Here is a 24,017-nt window from a genome sequence, read left to right as displayed (position 1 = left end):
TAAATGACAATCTCCACACTCCAAGCCAACAGCTTAAAGTATTTTTTTTTTAATATTACCTCACTCAGCGGGAGCTTCTCAAAGTAGTATATTTTTTGTCTGTGCTGTTGGAAAAGTCAAAGAGAAACACCTCTGATCCTGTGTAACCCTTGGCCTTTTACTGAGACAGTGTTGAATAAGGCAGCTTACTCTGATGTTTCTGTCAAGGCTCCATCATCCGTACTGTAACGTGACTGGGAGCCCTTAATCTGCCTGCATCAGACAGACTTAATTACAGAGAATCCCTACATTGCCCCACGGAAGACCCTGACATTTTTTAGACTCACTTTGTACCTTTTAACAGAATCCATTCAATTGTTTTTGTCAAACTTTGATTCCAAACCCAATAAGTTCTCCAAGATGTCTCTGTCCATTTTATTTCCACTATCCACTGGTAGGTCCATGTGTCTTTAGCTCTTTTTGGGCCATGCTTGGTCTTTCTTGGCAATTCTGTGGACATTTTCAAGAAGTCCTTCTACTGCCATGTTTTTAATTAATGCACCCTGACATCCAGCACAGGTCAACCTAAAAATAACAGCTTTACGGGCTATTATTAAACTCTAAGCAGATAGCAAACTTTTCTCCAAACCGTTTAGATAAATCATAATCTCTGGTTGGAAAAACTCTGGAAACGAAACAATATGGATTAATAGTCTTAAATAAATGTGTGTTTTTTTGTTGCATTTGTGATTTTTGCAGTGAAGAGTTGGATGGATTATCAGCCTACTACAACCACATCCATGTGGTGGCTGTGTGGTAGGCTGAGTGACATTTTTAAACCCTTTGTGGCCCAAAATAAACTGTGGGCTGATTGCTTAACTGGATTATCGAGGAGGCAACGACAGCAATGATGGAGCTGTTAACTCTGAAACCGATACAGCAGGAGGCTGGTATATAAAGGGACATCAACTGTTGTTGGCCACACACTCAACTCGCCTTGACACACGCTGACGCTCACAGGCAGAGGTAAGACATTCATACGGCAAAAACTCGTGATTATATTTGTTTGGATGCAGAGATCAAGGAGTGTTGACAAACCTGACAAATGTTGCCTTTAATCCCTGCCGGTACGGCTGTAGAGTATGCTGCAAATTTATTTTTATTGTAATTTCGGTGTGTGCAATGTTAATAAGTTTGGATTGCAGCAAACATTAGACGCCTATGTAAATGTCATACTGCCCACTATCTGGGGTCTTTGAATTAAATCCAATGCTGACTGGCATTAACAACGTGGATTTAAGTCTTTTTATTTGTTTATTGCATGTCATATAATCATTTCAACATTGACCAATAATATTGTATATCACATCTCATTTCCTGACATCATGCAGCCCTAATCTTTAGTCAAAAGGAGACATTTTAGAGTCGAAAACAGGATCATGTACTTAAAGCAGAGTAATAATCTGGCTGTATGAACTCTTTTGAACCATTTGAATGCTTATTCAGAATAAAGTAGATTTTAGCCATCTTCCATGGTGAGATTTCTCTCCCTAGACTTGAATTAGGGCTTATCAATGAAACTTCAATGTCGTCTGCAGCCAAAATACGGACTAACCAACTAACAGTTTTATATTTTTCCCCAGTGGTCGTAAAATAATTTGTCAAAAACAAATAACATCTGTCCTAGCTACCCCAATGTGTACTGCCAAAATTCGAGGTGGGGGGTGGGGTGGGGGGAATTATATTAAAAAAAAAAAAACACAATTTCAATTTCTGCAGTGTAACAAAGATAGTTTAGTGTTAGTTACATCAACTACAGAGCAGTTTTTGTGTATTTTACTTTTGCCTACACCTCTTTTTTTATGATAACTCGTGGCAGTCACTTAACTACAATCCATGGCGAGGTTATTGATGCACACTGTTTGAGAGCATTCACACACTTATGGTTAAATTAACAGGCATACACATGAATTTCATAGGTATACTTCAGGGAGTCAAGTGTCCACAACATGTATCAAAAAAGAAAGTACACACACTATCAATTCCAGGCATTGAAAGCAGAAACCATCACGTAGTTACCAAGTTTTAAAGTCATGTAAATTTGATCAGAACTGGAGAAAACCACATGTCGCATTTTCCACTATTTCATTATAGATGAAGCCAAAACGGATTGATTTGGTTTGTGAAAAAATTAGGTACACTTTAAAAACCCTAGATGTGTAAATTTAAGGAGAAGTGTATTCTTAGTACCATGATTGTACCCTGTCAAACAGCCAATCTTATATAAAAAATGCTTAGGAAATAAAGTAAATAATATCTATATTCTTATGCATCTACTATAGTAACCTTTGTACATAATCTTGCAACAATTTAAAGTGAAATGAAGAAAAAAAATTCACATTTATATCCATAACTATATATGTATACCATAACTACATATATTCCAGATGCCAAGTCATCGCTAGAGTTGTAATTTATCAAAAAGAATAATCAAACATTTAATTTGATGTCATTTTCGCACAAGATTTAAAATACTCCTGAATAAAGAGAATTAAAAAAATAGTTGTTGTCACGGACACACCTGCAGATTATTTTAATATTTAGATTTTTCTAAATATTAAAGCCTGATCTCTCTTTCTCTTTATCCATCAGAAATTACATGTAACTGGGAACTGCTTTTAGGGCTCATGGGTCTAGAAATACCAACACAAGATCAACACTTTGGGTTTAATCATCTAATCAATTCTTGTGCACATCCTGATATTTATAATGAGAGAACAGACTGTGCTGAATGTAAACCTTTTGCTTTTCTTTTTCCTGATGCGTATGTTTACTGAGTTGAGACCAGATGGCCGAAGAAATTACGGCTTTGGCTGTGGTATTTAACACCAGTGGCATAATCCTATCACAAAAGATTAACCTTCAGTGGCCCCTTGAAAAGAAATATCACCAAAGCTGCCAAAAAGCCAACAGAAGGCGCAGAATCAATGTCTTAATCCCTGTTTATGACCAAAAGGGTGACCCTTCCATAAATTAAACCAACTTTTTTTTTGTCTTATCTCCTAACAGAAAGGTTTGAAACATCTCCCAGAAATGGCAAAGTAAGTATAATTTATTAAATGTTTGCTTTTCTTTCTTTCTTTCTTTCTTTCTTTCTTTCTTTCTTTCTTTCTTTCTTTCTTTCTTTCTTTCAGAAAAACGTGCCACATATTTTTCAGTCTTTTTATTTGAATGCATGTCAATCTTTTTGCTTCAAAATGATGCACTACTGTATAAAATATTATTAAAATACACCAATTTTTATAGTTTTAGCATAAAATAGAGAGAGGAGTAAATACTTTTGCAAAGTGCTGTGATTGGCCAATTTCAACAGCAACTGTTTAGTTGTAAAGTAAATTTCAAACTCTCTTTCAAATACGAGTTTGTTTTTGTTTTCAGGGAAAAACTGTTTCAAATTTGATATTCTCTGTTCTTACTCAACATACTGATGATCAATTTGATTAATAGTTGATCAGAATCTTTAGGGTGCAACTCAATTCAATAAAAAAAGTGAAATTCAGAAGACATTAATATATCCCTAAATGCAAATTCCTTTTAATAAAACACTGAAAGCATCAGCTAAACATTGCATCAAAAGATAAGAAAAATAAGTTTATTATATCAAATGAATAAAGAAATGTAAACTTTTGTTCTGTGAAGTACTTATTTTTACATCCAAAGCCCAAGAAAAAAGAAAAACGTGGCAGAAGGCATTTATTTGTGGTTTGTAAGGACTTAGGCGGTGATGCCTTGTTTGAATTGTGCTCTTAGACATTAACACTCATAAGAAGCTTCAGGCGGGAGCACAGAGGTTATCGGCTATTTGGGGATACTTTGGTTGCAGCAATTATGGCCTCTCTCAGCTGACACAACCTCTAAAATCCGGGCTGGATGAGGCAAATCGGCTCCACAGTTAGCTATTCTTAACTGGATAAAGTGGAATAAAGACTTACTGGGCCTTCTGCTACATGCTGGAGAAACCAGTGCTTCCCACTGAAACTTAATTATGTCACCCTTCCATCCTGGTTTTAATTAGCAAATCCTGCAAGAGTGTAAATAGATGATGTAGAACATAATAGAAAGGATGGGTAATGTAAACACCGACTGGAATGTTAAGAGATTAGGTTTCTAAATTAGTTTTTCTCATTTCTTTACAGGGTTTTCAAGAAGACCAGTGGAAATGGAGGGGTAAGTGCTCCTCTACTGTTTCAACATTTTGACGTTCTGACATTTCTTTTCTAAGTGTTCTACCTCCCTGTATCTGACAGCTTACCCTCTACTTGGGGAAGAGAGACTATGTGGACCATGTGTCTGCAGTGGACAGAGTTGGTGCGTGTTGATCTCAGTCTCTACATATTTATGAGGCTGCACTGTCAAGATTTTAATAAGGATTCTTCCCTGTGCAGATGGTGTTGTCAAGGTGGACCCAGCAGATTTTGGTGATAGAAAAGGTAACATCCGAAAAGACTCCTCATTGTCTGATCTCCTTGGAGAGGAAGGTAACTTTGTGATAAATGCACAAATGTTTGCAGCTTTCGTCCAGTTGGCCTGTGCCTTCCGCTACGGCAGCGAGGACCTGGATGTGATGGGCCTGTGCTTCAGGAAGGACATCTGGTTCGAGCAGATACAAATCTACCCTGAGAGCAGCAAGCCTCAGCTGAGCGCCATGCACGAGACCCTGCTGAAGAAGGCGGGGGACAACTCGTTCCCCTTCTCCTTTGAGGTAAAAGGGAACTTAAAACCACAACTGGATCAGATGTTTGTGCCTCTGTCCATGGTGCTGAACGACTCAGTACAAACTGATGGGGCAGAGATTCTTTTGGAGAGTAAAGCTTGTTGGATTAACAATTATTCCAAAAAAGAAAATAAGTCAGAAAGGAGAAACTAACTGTGGAAAAAAAACATTTATTAAACTCAGTATAATGTTGAGGCTCAGTGTTTGTTAATTAAAAAAATCCTCCTTTCTATGCCTATAAAAAATTACTGACAAAAAAGCTCCCCTAAAATCTTGTTTCCATCATTTTCTCCCATTTCATTGGGCAAAAAGTGGAGTACACCCAGGAAAGGTTGATAGAACAACCATGCTAACAACTGCACCCTCATGCAGCAATTTTACATCTGTTTCGGAAATCTAAACCACTAAAATAAAATTAGAGGGAATAAAACAGACTAAACGAATCAAGTGGATTTCATAGAAGTAAACTGTACAATTACTTTATTACTTTCATTACATTTTCATGCTAGATATTTCTTTCCTTTTTTCCTAAAGGATTTTAATGTGTTTTAATGAGCCATTACTGAATGGAATATTTGAGTTTGAATATTTGAATATTGGAATATTTCAATTAAACTCTTAAATTGGTCTGTGTGATTGTAGGATGAACTGGATTGTATATGATTGATTATAAACTTAATTTGTTTGTCTTTTAAAGTAACTTGAGCTAATGTTTGTTGTAAAATTGCACCATGTTAATAATTTGAACTGAACTGAATGTAACTTAAATCCAATTAAATAAATGTTGAATTGAATTTTATTAAATTGAATTGAATTTAAATAATATGAATATGCAGTAAGCCCTCAAACTTATGTTACTATATATATATATATATATATATATATATATATATATATATATATATATATATATATATATATATATATATATATTACAATAAAATAGATCGTGATTGATTATTTATATTCAGACATTCAGTCTGTGAACGCACATATTTGTGGGTTTGGTAATACAAAGGGAGTTGCTTGTTGATAAGTCTCATCGTATTGTTTCTCCAGATTCCCAACAACCTGCCATGCTCAGTCTCTCTGCAGCCTGGACCTGATGACAAGGGAAAGGTATGCCTCTTTTTAAACCTGTTTGTCAATAAATATGCAAGAGGCATTTCATAGCATTTTGTGTCTCCTTACAGGCATGTGGTGTTGACTTTGAGGTGAAAACCTACCTGGCCAAGGAGAAGAACAACCCAGATGAAAAGATTGAAAAGAAGTGGGTCTTCCATATCCTTCTTACCTTCATTTTTTTAACTTAATTTACATTTCCAGTGCTTAGGTCAGTTGTTTTTCCTCTCCTTGTGTGCTCCGAACAGGGACACTGCTCGGCTTGTCATCCGTAAAATCCAGTACGCCCCATCTCAGGTGGGGTCTGGCCCCAAGGCCGACATCTGCAAGAGCTTCATGATGTCCGACAAACCTGTTCACTTAGAAGCGTCGATGGAGAAAGATGTACGGGGGCAAATATATTTTTTTCCTTTATCTAACCTTTATTTAACCACATGAGAGGATAGAGAACTAATTCTTATTTAAAATGCAGATCTGGGTAAGAGGCAGCAGTATAAGCAAAAAGTACAAACATTGTAAATTACAAGGAAACACTGATGATATGGAGAGACGAACAGACAAAAATAAAGAATGTGAATTTGTGTTTTGTACAGCTCTACTTTCATGGAGAAGCAATCCCAATCAAAATCAAAATCAACAACGAGAGCAACAAAACAGTGAAGAAAATCAAAATCTCTGGTGGGTGCCTATGAGTTATTGATCCTTCAACGAACATCAGGTCACACACTGGTTATTTATCTTCTTCGCTCTCTTCCCACAGTGGACCAAACCACTGACATTGTCCTCTACTCAGCGGACAAATACACCAAGACTGTTCTTTGCCAAGAGTTTGGGTATGTCTCAGAGCCCAGAAAAAAAATACCATGTTGTCAGAGAGATGGCATGTCAATTTCACAAAAGGGTTAACATCCCATTCTCACACTTACTGTTACAGCACATTTGCTGTAAGGCATCTAGACTGACCATACTGTTTGCCTAAACTGTCAGGGTAGTTGGAATCAAAACAAACCATTAAATAGAATTTTCTGAACTTATATATGCACTTGCTTGTACTTTATGTTCAGGGAGACAGTGGAGGCCAATGGCACTTTGGACAAAACTCTGACCATCACACCAATACTGTCTGAGAACAAGGAGAAAAGAGGTCTGGCGCTGGACGGACGGCTGAAGGACGAGGACACAAACCTGGCCTCCACTACCATGTCAGTGCACAAACACGTCAGACAAACTGAAAAACAGGATTTACTTGTATTTTCACTGTTTACACCTCTAGATGTTACCTCTTTTTAGACTTTGTAGTTTTTATGTTGTTGTTGTTTTTTAATCCATGATTTCTTATAGTTGTACTCTTAACTAAAATAAACCCGTTAATCCCTGAAATCCTCGTAAATCCCTCCTTTACACAGGCTGCGGCAGGGTGTGGAAAAAGAGGTGTTGGGTATCCTGGTTTCCTACAAGATTAAAATTAACCTCATGGTGGCTGGAGGAGGGTGAGTCTGTGTCACACCTCAAATAAAACTAAAGATTAATGAGGATTAATTGAAGGGTGAAAAAAATCTTCTAATGTTGTCCTTCCCCCACAGCCTGCTGGGCGGCCTTACTGCCAGGTAAGCAAGCATCCATCACAGCGCTTATATCACTGCTGATTAGCTAGAAGCTTTTGCTAATTGTTTGGTTTCTTTTCTGGTGCAGCGACGTCACAGTGGAGCTGCCACTGAACCTCATGCACCCCAAACCTGAAGGTATTTTGTCTTTAACACACATTTCAGGATGTTTTTGTTATCCACACTGGTACTAATAGTATTTTTTTATTCCTCCAAACTGGGCAGAGTAAAGACTCCACATCACTGTAAGTCCTACTTTTAATGTTATGTGCTCAAAATCATATAGTTGATATAAAATCTTTGTGAAAGTAAACTTGCAGTGTCTTGAAGGACTATTAATACCCTTTGAAATGTTGTCGCCTCACAGCAACAAACTTCAATTTATTTTATAGGAACTTTCTGTGATAGACTGATACAATGCAAGGCCTCGTTGGATGCATGTATTTAAAAAAAAAAGTAAAAAAACAAAATAACTGGACTTTTTTCCGAAGTTTGAAGAGGTTTCGCTTCCCATCCACAAAGCTTTCTCAATTCAAATGTCTGGAGTAGTGTGGAGATTCAAGCTTTATATTATTGCCCAAACAGGCCTTGTAATGGCTTAGATAACATGCAAACTAAACCGAAACTGGTCCGCCCCTTAGCAATGGGGAGTCGTTAGGGTCATCGTTGGCCTGGCTTACAGGGGAGATGTTGTGATCACCTGCATGGAGGTGAAAACTGGAAGGAATCAAACCTATTGCTGTGTTGTAGATTTTTGAAAGTTGAAACCTGAGACCTCCTCCTCTGTTTAAAGTTGTTTTTTCTCTCTTAATGTAGATGGCTTCCTTCACGCCCCTTTCAAACCATTTGTCTTGACATTTTGATCCTCAAAAGAGTGTCCTTTGTCCTTAAGGTGTAGGTGGACAGCAGAGTCTTGTCCTGAGGAGGTAGATCTCCTGTGTTGAGCCATGCATCTGGAGAGGTTGTTTGTTTTCTCCAATATAAAGATCAGAACATTCCTCACTGCACTGAACTGCATACACCACTCCGCTAATCTTATTGGGTTTTTTATCCTTAGGATGCACCAGTCTCTGTCTGAGGGTCCTGTTTGGTTTTAAATTATGAATTGCATGGTTTATAAGCCATAACAACGTCTTTTTGAGCAATGATATAAAGCTTGGAACTCCACACTACAGGAGCTTTCTGGATGGGAAACAAAACGTCTTCAAACTTCGGAAAAAAGTCCAGTTGTTTTGTTTTTTAACTTTTTTTGGAATGATCATGACCTGGATGACTGAGAATCTTCACCAGCATAGATGCATGTATTGGTATTCTGCCCCTGTTACGCTGATACCCAAAAGAAAATCCAGTGCAACTGATTGCCTTTAGAACGTGCCTGATTAGTAAATAGGGTTCGCCTGTGTGTCTAGCTGTTCTGTGAAGGCCTTAGAAGTTTGTTAGAGAACATCAGTGAACAAATAGGTTCACTGGTTTAGATCAAACCAGGCTCGTGTGTTGGAATGGCCCAGTCAAAGTCCAGAACCTGAAGATTTGTGGCAAGACTTAAACAATTGATGTCCATTGACACTATCCATCCAATCTGAGCTATTTTACAGAGAATGTTCAAAATTTCAAGATGGTGGGTGGAAATTGGTAGAAACATCCCCCACAAGACTTGCAGCTGTACTTGCATTGAATGTTTGTGGATACATATGAACACAAAACTTTCCGTTTCTTTAACACTTTTGAAAGCCATGTTTTAAATTGTGTTTTACTTTGTTTTGGTTGATCGCATACAGTCATATTAAAACAAACTGATGTTTGTGGCTTTAAGCTGAAAAAAACCCAGGCGGTATGAACATTTCTGCAAGGCCCTGTTGAATGAATCAATCAATATTACTTAAACCAAATGGACTTACAATCTCAACTCTGTGTTTGATCCTGAACAGAGAAGATGTTACCCTGCAGATTGAGAAGACACCCACGGAAAGACAAGATGACAACCAAAGCAAGTGATGTGACACAAAGAGGAAGAGTGTGGCTGGTGTCAGGAAGTGAAGAGGAAAATATTTCAATGCAGGAAAAAAGGATATAAGATGTGACATCAATCCCCTCCTAGATATTTGTTGTTTCTGTTCATGTAGAGAGAGCATTGCCATTTAGCTGTCGAGATTGTCTGTGCACAAGACCCTTACTAAGACCCTCATGTAAGTGGAGCTTTCTTTCTCCCATAAAATGTCAGTTTGAAGCCCATAAAACCACTGTGCTTTTGAACACTATGATACACTTACCCATAAAGTGAAATAAAATGACTTGGAAAAAATGTTATTGTCTTTCAGTTGTGTTTTCAAAGAACAACTATTTGTCTACTTGTTGATTTTCAAATATTAAAATCAAAGGTTTGTTCCAATGTTTATGTTTCCCAAAACCTCGCCAGATGTTGAATGTGTCAGCTTTATCATGGTAAACGTTAAACTTCCGAAGCCTCCGGACGTATGGTGGCTCTGTCCATGGTGCTGACCGCATCAAAACTTGGCAAACGCAATCTAAATGTAGGATTGTTTGATCTGATCTAGGGTTGGAAGCAAGTTATTTTAAGGTGTATGGAGCACAAAAGCTATTTGAGATTCTGTTGATCCACCTCAAGTGGAGGAGTTGCAGTATCTCCGGGTCCTGTTGACAAATGAGGAGAATGGAGTGAGGGACTGACAGACGGACCGGTGCTTCTGCAGCAGAAAAGAGCTGCACTGGTCCATTGTGTTGAGGAGAGAGCTGAGCCGAAAGGGGACACTCTTCATTTACTGGTCGGTCCACATTCCAAGCCTCTCCTTTGGTCATAAAATTTTAGTCATAAAAGAAAGAGGGAGATCCCGGACACAAGCAGCTGAAATGATCTTCCTCGGCAGGGTAGCCAAGCACTCCCTTAGAGATAAGGTGAGGAGCTTGGCCATCTGGGCCCCCTGAACACCTCCCTCATGAGATGCTCCAGGCAAGTCTCCCTGGGATAAGGCCCAAGAGGTGGCCCAGGACACATTGGAGAGACTATGTCTCTCAACTGGCATGGGAACGTTTCAGGCGTCCCCCAGAGGAGCAGGAGCAGGTCCCAGATGAGCAGAAGATGATGAGTAATGAATAACTGGTAACGAGTTCTGTTTGTCGTTTATATTTATTCATGCAAACAACAGCATCATGCAGTTTATCATAAGTCATAACGGAGACACAGCAAAGAAGCTGTTCAGGTGCAACAGTTTTTGGCCTACATGTAAAACCCTGCATGTGGAGGAAAACTAACCTTTTATACACTGTCCCCACTGTGACATGTGGCTGCAACTTACAAAGCTTTTCTTTAGCAGAGACAGATAAGCACCACACAGGTGAAGATGAAAAGAGCCAAATACAGGACATTTCCCAAAACAACATTTCCCAAACATTAGGCCACACACACAGGAGTTAACTTCCTCCCTGTGAGCCTGGTGATCACCCCGAGAGATCAGGCCCGGTAGGACAGTGTCATCTGAAAACTTCTGTAGATGATGATAAGGGAAACTATACCTATAGTCGGCTGTGTGCAATGTGAATAAAAAATAAGATAAAACTGTCCCCTGTGGTGCACCACTTTTCGGTCAAATGAGATAAGAACACTTTTCTTCCACTCTCACAAACTTGGGGCGATGCAAAAGATAGTCTAGAATCCAGACAGAATCTAGAATTGTGCAGCTTGAAATCCAACAACTTAAAAAAAATAATGAGCTCCCTTCAGATAACAGAGCTCCTCACCCTATTTCTAAGGCTGAGCCCAGCTACCCTCCTGAGGAATCTCACCCTCATGACAAATAGATGAGCATTGGAACACAGACTGACCGAGAAATAAATATGCTTTTTGGCAACGCTCTTTCATCACCACAGCAGACTGGAGCAACGGCAGCATTTACTATAGCCTAAGCCCCAATCTGTGTGTCCACCGGCTCAAGCCTCTTTCGGCTGTGCTGGCTGAGCCAAAGCTTGATCACCAGTCACTTGCACCCCCGGGCCTGACTCCAGGTGGGTACCAAGTTCACCCTTTTTCTTGTTGTCCACCATACCTTCGGAGTCAGTGAAATTGCTCTTAGTGTTGAGACAAATACACCATATGGGAGCCTACCAGGAGCTAAAGCTCTGGACAACATTGCCCTAAAAAATCATAGCCACACAATCCCACCACCAAAACACAAACAAAAAAACAGGACGGTCATAAATTGTAGTCTAGATATGCAAAGTTGGTAGAGACATACCCCAAAACGCTTGCAGCTGGAATTTCAGCAAAGCTGGTTGACTCAGTCGAGCTACAAATGCGCACCACAATTTCATATTTTTATTTGAAACAAGAAATGTGAATGCCATATATTCTTTCCTTTTCACATTTGCACTACTTTGTGGCGAGGCAAGGCAAGGCAAATTTATTGATATAGCACATTTCAGTACAGAGACAATGCAAAGTGCTTTACATGATTAAAATATAGGAAAATAAAACAGAATAAAAGCAAGTAGGAATAAAATGTAGAAACAAAATAGAACACGGGAAAATAGAAACTAAAAGCAAACATTAAAAACAGTTGGACTACAAAGTTGAACTAATGATGTTTCAGTTAAACTGTTTAACTAGAACAGTCAAAGGCAATCCTATACAAATGTGTTTTTAATGTTGATTTAATGGAACTTAGGCTTTCAGCACTTTTACAGTTTTCTGGAAGTTTGTTCCAGATAAGTGGAGCATAGGAACTAAATTATGCTTCTTCGTGTTTGGTTCTGGTTCTAGGTATGCAGAGCAGGCTGGAGCCAGAAGACCTTAGTGGTCTGGATGGTTAATACACTGATAACAAGTTTGTGATGTATTTAGGTGCTAAACCATTCAGTGATTTATAGAATAACTGAAGTATTTTAAAGTCTATTCTCTGAGATACAAGGAACCAGTGTAAGGACTTTAGTGATATGCTCTACTTTCTTAGTGTTTATCTATCTATCTATCTATCTATCTATCTATCTATCTATCTATCTATCTATCTATCTATCTATCTATCTATCTATCTATCTATCTATCTATCTATCTATCTATCTATCTATCTATCTATCTATCTATCTATCTATCTATCTATCTATCTATCTATCTATCTATCTATGCTGGGTTAGTGTTAGGGTTGGTGCAGACAAGCCAAGAGGACGCTGACGGGCGTCGCCAACAGGGGGCGGTATAGGGCCGGCTGAGCAGACAAGAAGAAGACACGTCCCGCACAACGTGTAGCAGCAGTGAAACAACATGGCTTTGAATGGAGGTTTGTCAACTTAACTGTCCGCTAACTTTGAAGTTTTTCAGCGGCCGCTTGTGCTGTGACTTCTGAGGTTGTTTCCCGGTTGTTTGCGTTAGCTTACCGCCACCGAGCCGCTGTTTCCTCCGTGTTTGTGCTGAGCGGACGGTGCTCCGGGTGGTTTTGACTGCTAGCTTGTCATTATTTTCTGACAGCTAGTCTAAGAAACAAACATAGATAAAAACCTGTGCTGAAATAGGTTAAAAGCGTTAAAGAGCAAATAGACAGGTACACTATATATATATATATATATATATATATATATATATATATATATATATATTATAGCGGCGTTTTTATTTAGAACGGCTGATAATGTCAGTGTGTTTGCTCGGATGTTGTTTTTCACTTGTTGCCGCCCTGCAGATGAGGAAGACTTCGAGTGGGAGCCTCCAACAGAGGCAGAGATGAAGGTGATCCAGGCTCGCAGAGAGCGGCAGGACAAGATCAGTAAGCTGATGGGAGATTACCTCCTGAAGGGGTACAGGATGCTGGGGGACAGCTGCGAGGTGTGCGGGGTAAGCGTGACGTTTAGGTTTTTCCTCTTCTTCTAATCAGAAGAAAAGTGAAACCACATCAACATATAACAGATGTCTGATCGTAAGGTGGATGAACTCAGATGTTGACGATCAAGCTTCCTCTTATGATAGCCTGCATACTTTCGTCTCAATCCACCTTTTACTACTAAAACAGCCCTGACCTGTCGCATTGCCAAGATGTTGGCAGCAGATCCTGTGAGATGAGAGGTGGAGCCTCCATTGGTCGGACCTGCGTTAAGAGCTGGGGAACTCGGAGGTCGATTCAACACCTTAAACTCGTTGTTGGGCACCGCTGAACCATTTTTTTAAATTTGTGGTAGGGTGTATGAATAATCCTGCCGAGAGAGGATGCAGGCATGGGAATATGTTTTCCATGAATGGCCGTACGGGGCTTGTAGGAATGCATATGTAGTTGTTACCATACCAGCTTTATTTGATAGTGACTTAATTCAATTTTATTGATATAGCGCCAATTCATGAAACATGTCATCTCGAGGCACTTTACAAAGTCAGAATCAGTCAGGTTACACAGATTGGTCAAAAATTTCCTTTATAAGGGAACCAGTTGATTGCTTCAAAGTCCCGACAAGCAGCATTCACTCCTGAAGAACCGTAGAGCTACAGGGAGAGTCGTCTGCATTGTCCATGGCTTTGCAGCAATCCCTCATACTGAGCAAGCATGAAGTGACAGTGGAAAGAAAAACCACCCATTAAACATCCACAGGACCAAAGTGTTGTAAATGAAACAGAGGTTGCATGGTAGAATAATAAAATCAATAGAAACAGCCCTGTGATAAAGTAATAAAACAATCTTTCAGCCTGAATGAACTAAGATGGGAAATGTATTAGCTGTAATCCATAATCATCCAAATGAACAGAAATGAAGACATGAAATGTGTTCTTCGGTGTGAATTTTATCTATTTAACGCATAGAATATTGCAATAAAGATCCAGTCCGAATGATATTCTAATTTTTTTTTGGACATGCATCTGTAATCACATTCAGTCCTACAAGGCTTTACAATACAGCTGAATTCAGTTGATAATTTAATGCCAGTCGGCAAAAAAAGATACAGCCCCACTGATTGCATCACGTCGTGGACATCCTGAGTAAGCACCTGGGAGCCTTGGAGACAAACTGTTCCTTTTTTATTGAGAACAAACCTCCAGCAGACACTGGCTGCCATCCGCAGCTGCCTACTGTAGGTTGAGTGAAGAAGAAAGAGGCCCAGAAACAGCCTCTCTTAGTTTTTTTTTATTTTTTATTTTTAATAAGCCAAAAGGTCACTGAGAGTTGATGTCAGTGATATCTCACATTTGAACCGATACAGTACCGATATTACCGGTACTGAGTATCGGTATTATTTTAATAGTTGACTAAAATATGGATTATTTTTTTGTATGAGCTCCATCATCACTTCAGTTGCTTGTAAAAATGCTTTGACTCACTCACCCGTTCTAGTCTGCACACCTTTGAACACCTTCTTATTGCCTCTTGTTGTCACTCTCCTTTATTAGCTTAATAAATAATCCTGCACAGAACCTTCATTTTAAATTTAACTGACTTTCATATCAAAGTAAAAATATTTTTAAAGCAACCTTTCGACCTCCAAGCTTGTAACATTCCTTAATGTTTTTATAAAAATTGAAACTACAGTGTAAAAAAAAGCATATTAATGTGTTTGCAGTCAGGTTTTTTTTTTTTAATAAGGCAATATTCCCAGCACCATTATTAAAAACTAACAAATTATTCATTTCCAAATAAACTCCATCGCTCTAGTCAGATATTAAAGTTAAATAAAACTAACCCGTCATGTCACTTCACATTAATCTCAATTTCTGGGACGCTTCAGAAATGTGCTGTGGCGCTCTGGGTGGAACCGCTCTGACTGACTACAGTTGCAGCGACCAGCCCAGTAGGCGCGGCGCCCTGGGGTAAGATGTCCTCTGATTGAATTGCAGAGGTAGATTCAAAACAGTCTCCCCCCTGCAGCCCACCTCCTCCGGGGCTGAGGAGCGTGATCGCTGACTCAGCTTACAGCTGGGTGAAGTTAGAACGGGCATTTTACAGCTAAGCTATGATAAACCAAGCTATTGATAAACCAAGCAGATATTTCAGTGTTACACAGCCACATTCTCCCCTGAAATCAATCTAAAAAGTAATTTTGTATCAAGGGAGTGACTTACACAACTTTACCAACTGAATCATTTGCTTTGGGCCATTACTGGATGGAGCTGTAGTCCAAGTCATGTGATGGGGTACTCTTTGCTCACTGGGTAACTCACTCTATACTGCCCTCTGCTGCAGCCTTAGCGAACTGCATGCGATCTAAACTGTCCCCCACTGAGAATATTGAGAATGCAGCAATGCTTATATATTTTTAAACGGCGCGTCGACGCATGGATTTTTGCGTCATCAATTTTTCATAATCAACATCGTCGATGATGTTGACTAATCGTTCTAGCCCTAGATGTGTAGTGGGAGCCAGCAGGGTGACGTGAAAGGCGGATAAAATTCAGACTGCAGACGCTTTGACAAATATCCGATACGTACCCAAATTAGTATCACATATGGAAGTGGCACAAGTCGGACTTTTCTTTTTTTCCGTAGAAGATCGTAATCGATCTGTTCACTGCCGGGAAAAAGAAGGGTGTGGGTCACATATGGGCAAAAAGATCTGATTTGGGTCGCGTTTCCATGCAATGTGAACGTAGCCTTGGTGACCTTTTCCTGAGTGACTGCACGGAGGTTTGTCACATGGGTTTGAGTTTAAATAATCTAGAAAGCTTAATCCAAGACGTGTTTGTGCTTCCAGACTGTTCTTCTTCAGGACAGACAGCAGAAAAACTACTGCGTCTCATGTCAGGAGCTGGACTCTGATATCGACAAGGATAACCCTGGTAAACGCCTACTTTCTTTCCTTCTTTTTTTCCTGCACTATTTGTGTGTTTTTACATTTCATTTACCTCTCCTCTTTCTACAGATGTTTATGGCCCTTGTTTTTAGTTTATTCTCTTTTTTTCTTTAATCAGCTTTAAACCCACAAGCGGCGCTGTCCCAGGTCAGAGAGTGGCAGCTGGCAGCCCAGTCCCCTGCAGCGACCCGTGTCCCCGAGCTCAACGGAGGCCAGAGCAGCAGCAGCGCCAGCAGTCAGGCGGGCGTGACGGTTCCTCAGCCCAGGCCGGAGCACTGCGAAGGAGCCGCCGCTGGAGGGAGGGCCGCTTTGCCTCCGCCCGCCGTGGCGTCTCCCCCGCCTCCTGCCTCCGCCGCCGCTGCCGCCGTGGCGCCCATTCGTCCCCCGGTGTGTCCGCAGGCCTCCACCCGCCTACCTGTTTTGGAAGAAGCCGAAGAAGCGGTCCTGACTAAACTTCGCTGGGCCACCGCCCAGTTAGAGAGCTCGGCCTCGCTGGAGGCCAGCATCCAGCTGTGCAGCCTGATCAGCAGCTGCGCCAACTCGCTGCGAAGCCTCAGGGAACTCAGCCAGTAAACACAGTGGAGTGCTTGAACAGCATGGAGCGATGGGACCGCTGTTCCTATTCTGCTTCAGAGTACTGACTGATGCCTTGCTTCTCTCTCTCTCTCTCTCGCATTCTGAATACCTGCTTACGGCAGAATCCCAGTTTGTTTCTAAATGCGCCTGAATTAGGATCAAAAGGTTTTAGAGTGCGCCACTTCCTCTTGAGAATATGCGGACAAGTAGCTGGCAGAAAAACGGCACACTGAGGTAATGGCTTTAGTCAAATTGTAACTTAAAATTATAAACGCGTAACATTTTCAGGTCATTCGATTTAAAACATAGAAAAGGAAATCCTATGTGAATCTCTGTATATAACCTAGTCGCCTCTGGGCTAACCACAATCCTCTGCGAAATGTTATGCTGCAAGCCCCCATATCTGTTTTGTTGCGCACAGATTGAAGCTGCCGGCACACACCTGGCTGCGGGGTTCAGACAGCAACGTTCATCTAAACTTCGGGACATCCGTTGTAGTTCAGATGTTGTTTGGTCTGACCCTTAAAAATTCTCTTCTTGACCGTCCTGAGAGGCAAAGATGGTTAATGTGAGGCTTTGAGAAAAAAAGATTGTGCTGCATGGATGCTTGTATGAGATGTATCCTTTTTTTTTTTTCCAGTTCATTAAAGCAAGTAGAATAAATAAGTATTTGCATTGTACATCATACGGTGGCACCTCGTATTATAGAACCCATCCTTAACGATGTGTCCAAAAGTAGTTAGTTTTCTAAGAATGGACCAGAATAAATCCGCTTCTGAAGTTGCACAGCTTGTTTCTTTCCACAAGAGGGCGACACATGTATTTAAGGTTATTCCCACAGGCTGTTGCAGTGCAAACAGTTCTTGTGTGATGTAACACTCCCTGAGTTACTTCTACATTTCTTTCATGTTACAACCACACCTTTCTCTGAAATGTAGCATTGGGGGATTTTGTGATAGACCAACGCTAAAGTAACACGTAATTGTGAAGTGGAAGGAAAAAGAAACTTGGTTTTCAAACTTCTTACCAAGAAAAGTGTGCTGTGCATTTCCCATCTCCCTTTTTACTCTGATACCGCTAAATAAAATCGATGCAAACAACTGCCTATACAGGCTAGTGAGTAAAGCATGCCTGTATGCAATTAAAGCGCATAAAATACAGCTGACCTGAAAAGGTTTGTGAACAAACACCTTCAGGAAGAGCAGCACAGAATAAGATGGGAGCAGAAAGGCAAATCTCCAGTAATGTGACGGATTTAATCAGTGAAGCATCCAAAAGGCTGATGGAAACGGAGAGATAAACTACATTGTAAGGTACGGAAATCTGTTAACCCTATAACGGTTGTCCGTGTACTCCATACATCTGCCAGCTATATTACCGAGTTGTAGGAGACACAGCACAAACATTTGAAAGACGAATGGGTCAGATGAGACTAAAAGTGAAGATTTGGCCAATATGCAAAATGTTTTTAGTGGAAAATTACCATATTGTGTCACCCTTAACACTGTCCCCATGGTAAAACGCACGGATGGCAGCATGATGCTGTGGGGAGGCTTTTTTTTAGCTGGGATAAAAAACACTGAATCAATCAGAAAGCTGGGAAGGGCTCAAAACAGAGCAACCGTGATAGAAAACCTCTGAGGCTGCAAAAAGAACAAACTCCAGACTGCAGAGGACGTTTAGCTTTCAGCTGGTCAAAACCTGGGCGTATAGCTGTAGCTACACCGGAACAGTTCAGATCAAAGCAGGTTAGGATGACCCAGTCAAAGTCCAAGTCTAAATCCAAATGAAAGATTTGTTGCTAGACAGGAAAAATGTTCTCACACCGGCTCTCCTTCCAATCCGTCAGTTTTAAAATGTGCAAAGCTTGGCTGTAAGCTACGAATGCCCGCTGCTGCTTTCAGATTCCAAGCTGTGAAAATGATTTTCTTTCCCCTGCATAATGATCCACTTCTATGTTGATGTATCACACACACAAAAATCCTGATGAAACATTGTGGTGTACAGGTGTGAATACTTTTACAAGGTACTATAGGCATGTTTATATGTTTTGGGTTAAACTGCATAATGTAATAATCATCAGGAGAAATAACTGCACCCACATCAAGGCGCAGGAACTGTTTAAAGCCGGCATGTCCAAAGTGTGGCCCCTGCACTGATTTTGAGTGCCCCACACCCCCATGGCATTTCAAGAGTGATTTGGACCAGATGGCTGATGACGATGGAAGCTTTTAGTGTTTAATTAGGGAAAAATGATCACACAAATGTTAAAATCCTACAATTGAAAAAGTGCAACACAAAGTAGGCCATTCATCTTTTAATAAACACACTTGACATTCTTTAATTTCATAGTAACATCTATCCAATGACATTTAATTATTCAACTGCAGACTTTGGTCCATTAAAATCTTCTTTGAACTCAATTATTAAAATTGGCGAATTACAACAAGTGTTTTTAAAGTACAACTGACCCAATTACGGTTCTTAAATTGCTAGACCAAAAAGAGTTCGGTTTATTATAGTTAAAGAGTCAAATAAAATAATTCAAAAATAATTATCAAACTGGATGGCCATATTTTAATATGACAGATGAGCAAAACCATTTTTTTACCTTCATCTACAACGATTTACACATGCATTTCATACAAAAAAAAATATGACTTATTTAAAATTATGTTTTGTAGCGCAGGTAAAAAAAATCAACAGTTTTTTTTTTTTTTGGTTTTTTAAAAACTGGGTTCATATTTTTGGCCCTCTGGTTCATTTGACTTGACACTTTTGGCCCATGTCCCGGAAAGTTTGGACACCCCTGGTTTAAAGCAGTCGGTTTCGCTTTGTTCCACGCATGCTGCGGGGTTTTGCTTTGTCCGGGTGGAAAAAGGAGTGAAGGGGGGGGGGGGGGGGGGGCTGTCAGTGAACGCCCCTTCTTTTACACAAAGAGCAGGATGCAAAACAAAGCCCGGAAGCTTCCTATTCCTTCTGTATCCAAAAGGCTTTTATTCCCCGTCTGGATCCAGGAAAGCGATCTAATTTTCTTTTAGTAAACAGCACCTCTGTGGGACCAGCTGCTCCTGAAGAGGATTTTAATCTGGAAAGTGTCAGAGAACAGCGGCTTTAACTGAGAAAAGGGCGTCTCATGGACGGGAGTTTGAGCAGAGCGGACTGTCGGGCTGGCGCTGACGCGTTCGCCGCAGAGGGGCTGCCGCCGCTGCCCAAGAGCCTGGGCGGGATCCTGAACACCAGCGGCGGGTCGTGGAGGGACATCCAGAAGATGCACAGCAAGAGGAGCCGCATCCAAGCCGAGATCAGCTGCCGAGGAGGCAGGGAGGCGGCTGCGGCCAAGCCGGGCGGACTGGACGCTGCGCTGGCGCTCCTGCGCAAAGAGATGGTGAGCTGTTCACTCATCATCTCCAGCCAGGCAGGTCCACGCCACGGTGGGACAAGAAATCTGTGCCACTGAAACTTTAAATCACCTGGCGTGATCTCTTACTTTAGGGGAGGGAAGCTTAATAAGTAACTTGACTATTAAACCTGTTTGCATCCCCTTTACACCTGGTCTCCATCAAAATAATCAACATATTCTGCTATTCTATCATTTTTTTACACGTTTCCAAAGCAGCCCATGTATGGAGGCTTTATTGCTTCAAATTCAACAAATTTGATTTCAAAAACTTTAATTGTTCTGTACTTTGGTCTTTATTTGACCGTTTTACAAATGTATTCATGCCTGTATAACTTTTTCACACTTTGCCATGCTCAGGGGTGCCGCCAGGAATTATGGGCCCCATGACAAAAAGAAACCTAAATCATCCCAAAAGCTCATATAAATATATGCATTTTTCTTTTAGGGGGCCCTTTTAGTCAGGGGCCCTTGTAATTGTCCTAACCGTTCAATGCTGCTACAACCTTAACCTTCCATGTATTATATTGAGATTTCAGGGGATAGATAAATAAAAAGCAGTGTATTATTGAGGGTAGGAAGTGTTTTGCTGCAATTACAGTTCTCTGGGGCATGTCTCTCCTGGCTTTGGACCCCTAGACACTAAAATCTGTGGCTATTCTGTTATTTATTTATTTATTTATTTATTTATTTATTTATTTGTTTGTTTGTTTATTCAAAATAGACCAATCTCAGTCAGAAAGGATGAAGAGTATCGGTAAACATCATGTTTAGGTCTTACCACAGAATCAAATAGATTTAGCCCTGAACTTTGACTAGGCCCTTCTAACACATAAATATGCTTAGATCCGAACCCTCCAGCTCTGGCTGGATGCTTGATTTCGTTATCTGCAGAAAGGTGAACCTCTCTCCCAGTCTCAAGCCTTTTGCATCCTCTATGGCTTTAGCTGCATCCATCTTCACTTGAACTATGACTGGCCTTCCTGTCCGTATTGAAGAAGTGCGGTGTTGATTTTTCCACCACACATGCTGTGGTGTTTTGCATGGAGCAAAAACTCTACTGTGTCCTCTGTAAGGCTCGTTGCAAACTGCAAAGGTTGCTTTGTTTCAAGAACAGTTTTCTCTGGACATTCTTCCATAAGGGCTAGATTGGAGCAGTGCTAGTTGTCTTGTTGACTGATTTTTCCATCTGAGCTCTGAATCACGGCAGCTCCTCCAGAGTTACTGGAGTAACCTTGGCTGTTTCTGATTAATGCTGATGTTGCGTGGCCTGTTTAGGTGGAAGGTCATGTCTCGCTATAGGCCTGAAGTTGTGTGCCACACTCTTTATATTTTTAGTTGATGGTCTGAACAGTGTCTTTCTTTCCACCTTTCCACCACTGTATCCATGATGCTGATTCTTCATTAATGTTCTTTAAGAAACCTCTGAGGCCTTCCCAGGACTGCAGTATTTGCATTAAATTACACATGGGTGGGATATATGTACTAATTAGAGCTAATCTGAAGGCAATTGGTTGCGCTCGGTTTTATTTTGGGGAATTATGCTAAAGGAAATTCATTAATTTATGCATAACACAACTTTTTCCTTCCACTTCACATTTTATAAACCAATCTGTGTTGGACTATCATACGTCCTCCCAATTAGATACATTGTAGTTTGTGATTTTAATGTGATCCAGTACGAGGCTCTGTGTAACTAAGGACTGTGCTCTCTTTGACCACCTGGCCTTTTTGTTTTATTTCCTGCATTTCAGGTGGGTCTACGCCAGCTCGACATGTCCCTGCTCTGCCAGCTTTGGTCTCTCCACGAAGCCATCCAAGAATGCAAGGGGGAAGCCTCCTTCACTGCTGACAACGGATACTCTGAGGACGAAGAGGAGGAGGAGGAGGAGGATGAATTAGAGGAGAAAGGAGAGGACAAAGCAAAAAAATCTTCTCAGTCTTCCCCCTGTAACTCCTTTTATTTTCACTAGTAAAGCTCCACACATGACATGGCATCTTTATCTCTCCACATTCTTTTCAGTCAGAAAGCAATCAGTGCCTGTTTTGTTAACTAATGTGTTTTCTACTCCCAAATCACCTAATCTGAGATCACCTTTATTGTCCTGACAACGCAGCAGTGGCCTTTACCTTCTTTTTAAGACAGACGTTTGTTAATTCTGCCACTCTAATTGATTAGTTTTGTCAGCGTGTAACGACACATCATGCAGACCATCCATCAATTACCTGATAGATTTCCACACCTTTTTTATGTATCCCCCTCATTTGGACTTTTATACTGGATTTAATAAATTATTATTATTATTTACTTTTGCATGTGATTTGTCTTTGAAAGTTTGAATCTGGAAAAGTAAAGAGTTTTTACAGGAAACACAAGTTTAGTTTTATTAGTATTTATTAGTATCCAATGTAGCAGAAGGGTTTTTTTCATCACTTTTTGAAAAAGGCAAACATAAAACACAAATAGATAAAAACCAGGAGATCAAGATATTAAGATTATGCATTTAAAAGACAGCGGGGACGTCTTGACTGAATAAATCTGGACAAAGAATGCTTTTTGTTGGGGAAAAAATAGAGAGAATTAAATCTAAAGTACAGAGATTTACACAAAAAGCTGTCCTGCTAGGCCCGCTCTCTCCAACGTCAAAGTCGCCACTATCCAATCTATAATAACTGTCTATTATCAAGCAGTAAATGACAGTTTAGTAGTGAAATAGCTCAGAGTAAAGACCAGCTAAACGTAATGGGATCTGTGTGATCTTAACAGATTTTAATTATTTTGGGTATAATAAACTTTAATTTGATCAAAATTCAGTATGAATTATTATTTTTTGCTCATTCGAGACGTTTTGAAACCAGGTAAGGTTTGCAAATTTTGGACATTTATTTCTCAGGAGCGAACATAAAAAAAAAATTCTTCTCTGGCATCTTTATTGCCGTTATGATCTGGGAACTTGACAGAGAAAATAGAGATATGCGATTTTTCATGATCCTTCATTCAGTCTTTATTTAGTAAAAAAAAGGTCTGTCTAAGTACATAGATCCCAGTCTGTTTAGGGGTGCTGGTGCCTATCTCCAGCTGTCAATGGGTGAGAGGCGGGGTTCACCCTGGACAGGTCGCCAGTCTATCGCAGGAAGAAAGTGACTATTTAACCATATAGTTATGAGCACTATAGATATGCTCTGCCTCACAATGGCCAGTGAGATATACAGCACAGTTTAAAAAGCCACAAAAAAAATGGAATGTTTGTGTGTCAGTATCAAACCCTGTGGCTACAAAAGGATGAAGCACTTGTTGTCAAGCCTGCTTTTATAGCAAAATATTAAAAATGTGGGTTAGTAAAGGGAAAGATGTGGACAGATAACTGAACAGGTAGGAGCCAATGTCATTGCATTTATATGAGATATTTGAGGTAAGATATCTAATTAGTACACTGTCTTGGGAAATTATTAACACCCTTAGACCTCTTCACATTTGTTATGTTACAGCCCCAATTGTTATGTGACAGAGCAACACAGTTTAGTGAATGACTGCGGCAGAAAAATTATCCGTGGTGTCAAATGTTTTGCTGCCGAGTCCTCCTTCATTCTAACCCATGATTATTCTTTGATCTGAGTCGCTCAATCGTAGCTCCGGCTCGTCGTCTAGTGATGTTTGGCTTGCTGGGAGGAGAACCTTTGCTCCAGTCTGAATACTTTCCCAGCTTCTAACAGTTTTTCTTCCAGGGTTATCCTGTATTTGGCTTCTTCCGGTTCCCGTCAGGATGGTGTGCATGTTTGTTTCCTG

The 24,017-nt window shown here is 40.3% G+C and overlaps 3 protein-coding genes across 3 annotated transcripts; all 3 read left to right on the top strand.

Annotated features, from left to right (window-relative positions):
• The first annotated feature begins 929 nt into the window (after positions 1 to 929).
• On the top strand, positions 930 to 9,783 carry arr3a (arrestin 3a, retinal (X-arrestin)). The gene is made up of 17 exons (XM_012850625.3): positions 930 to 1,005; positions 3,049 to 3,080; positions 4,176 to 4,206; positions 4,287 to 4,347; positions 4,425 to 4,469; positions 4,551 to 4,741; positions 5,813 to 5,872; positions 5,947 to 6,023; positions 6,124 to 6,259; positions 6,469 to 6,553; positions 6,636 to 6,708; positions 6,940 to 7,077; positions 7,282 to 7,365; positions 7,459 to 7,482; positions 7,568 to 7,617; positions 7,705 to 7,724; positions 9,408 to 9,783. Exons 2-16 carry the CDS (start codon positions 3,073 to 3,075, stop codon positions 7,707 to 7,709), a joined length of 1,068 nt encoding a protein of 355 aa, XP_012706079.1. The 5' UTR covers positions 930 to 1,005; positions 3,049 to 3,072; the 3' UTR covers positions 7,710 to 7,724; positions 9,408 to 9,783.
• A 2,867-nt stretch (positions 9,784 to 12,650) lies between these two features.
• On the top strand, positions 12,651 to 17,616 carry znrd2 (zinc ribbon domain containing 2). The gene is made up of 4 exons (XM_012850626.3): positions 12,651 to 12,767; positions 13,167 to 13,318; positions 16,156 to 16,240; positions 16,373 to 17,616. Exons 1-4 carry the CDS (start codon positions 12,752 to 12,754, stop codon positions 16,825 to 16,827), a joined length of 708 nt encoding a protein of 235 aa, XP_012706080.2. The 5' UTR covers positions 12,651 to 12,751; the 3' UTR covers positions 16,828 to 17,616.
• A 2,124-nt stretch (positions 17,617 to 19,740) lies between these two features.
• On the top strand, positions 19,741 to 22,538 carry fam89b (family with sequence similarity 89 member B). Its single transcript, XM_012850613.3, has 2 exons — positions 19,741 to 20,218; positions 21,985 to 22,538. The coding sequence occupies exons 1-2, from the start codon at positions 19,967 to 19,969 to the stop codon at positions 22,201 to 22,203; spliced, it is 471 nt and encodes a 156-aa protein (XP_012706067.2). The 5' UTR covers positions 19,741 to 19,966; the 3' UTR covers positions 22,204 to 22,538.
• The last annotated feature ends 1,479 nt before the right edge of the window (positions 22,539 to 24,017 follow it).

Source organism: Fundulus heteroclitus, chromosome 11 (genome assembly GCF_011125445.2).
Source record: "Fundulus heteroclitus isolate FHET01 chromosome 11, MU-UCD_Fhet_4.1, whole genome shotgun sequence".
Taxonomy (NCBI): domain Eukaryota; kingdom Metazoa; phylum Chordata; class Actinopteri; order Cyprinodontiformes; family Fundulidae; genus Fundulus; species Fundulus heteroclitus.
Note: the sequence above shows the minus strand (reverse complement) of the source record. Positions and strands in the feature narration are given on the sequence as shown.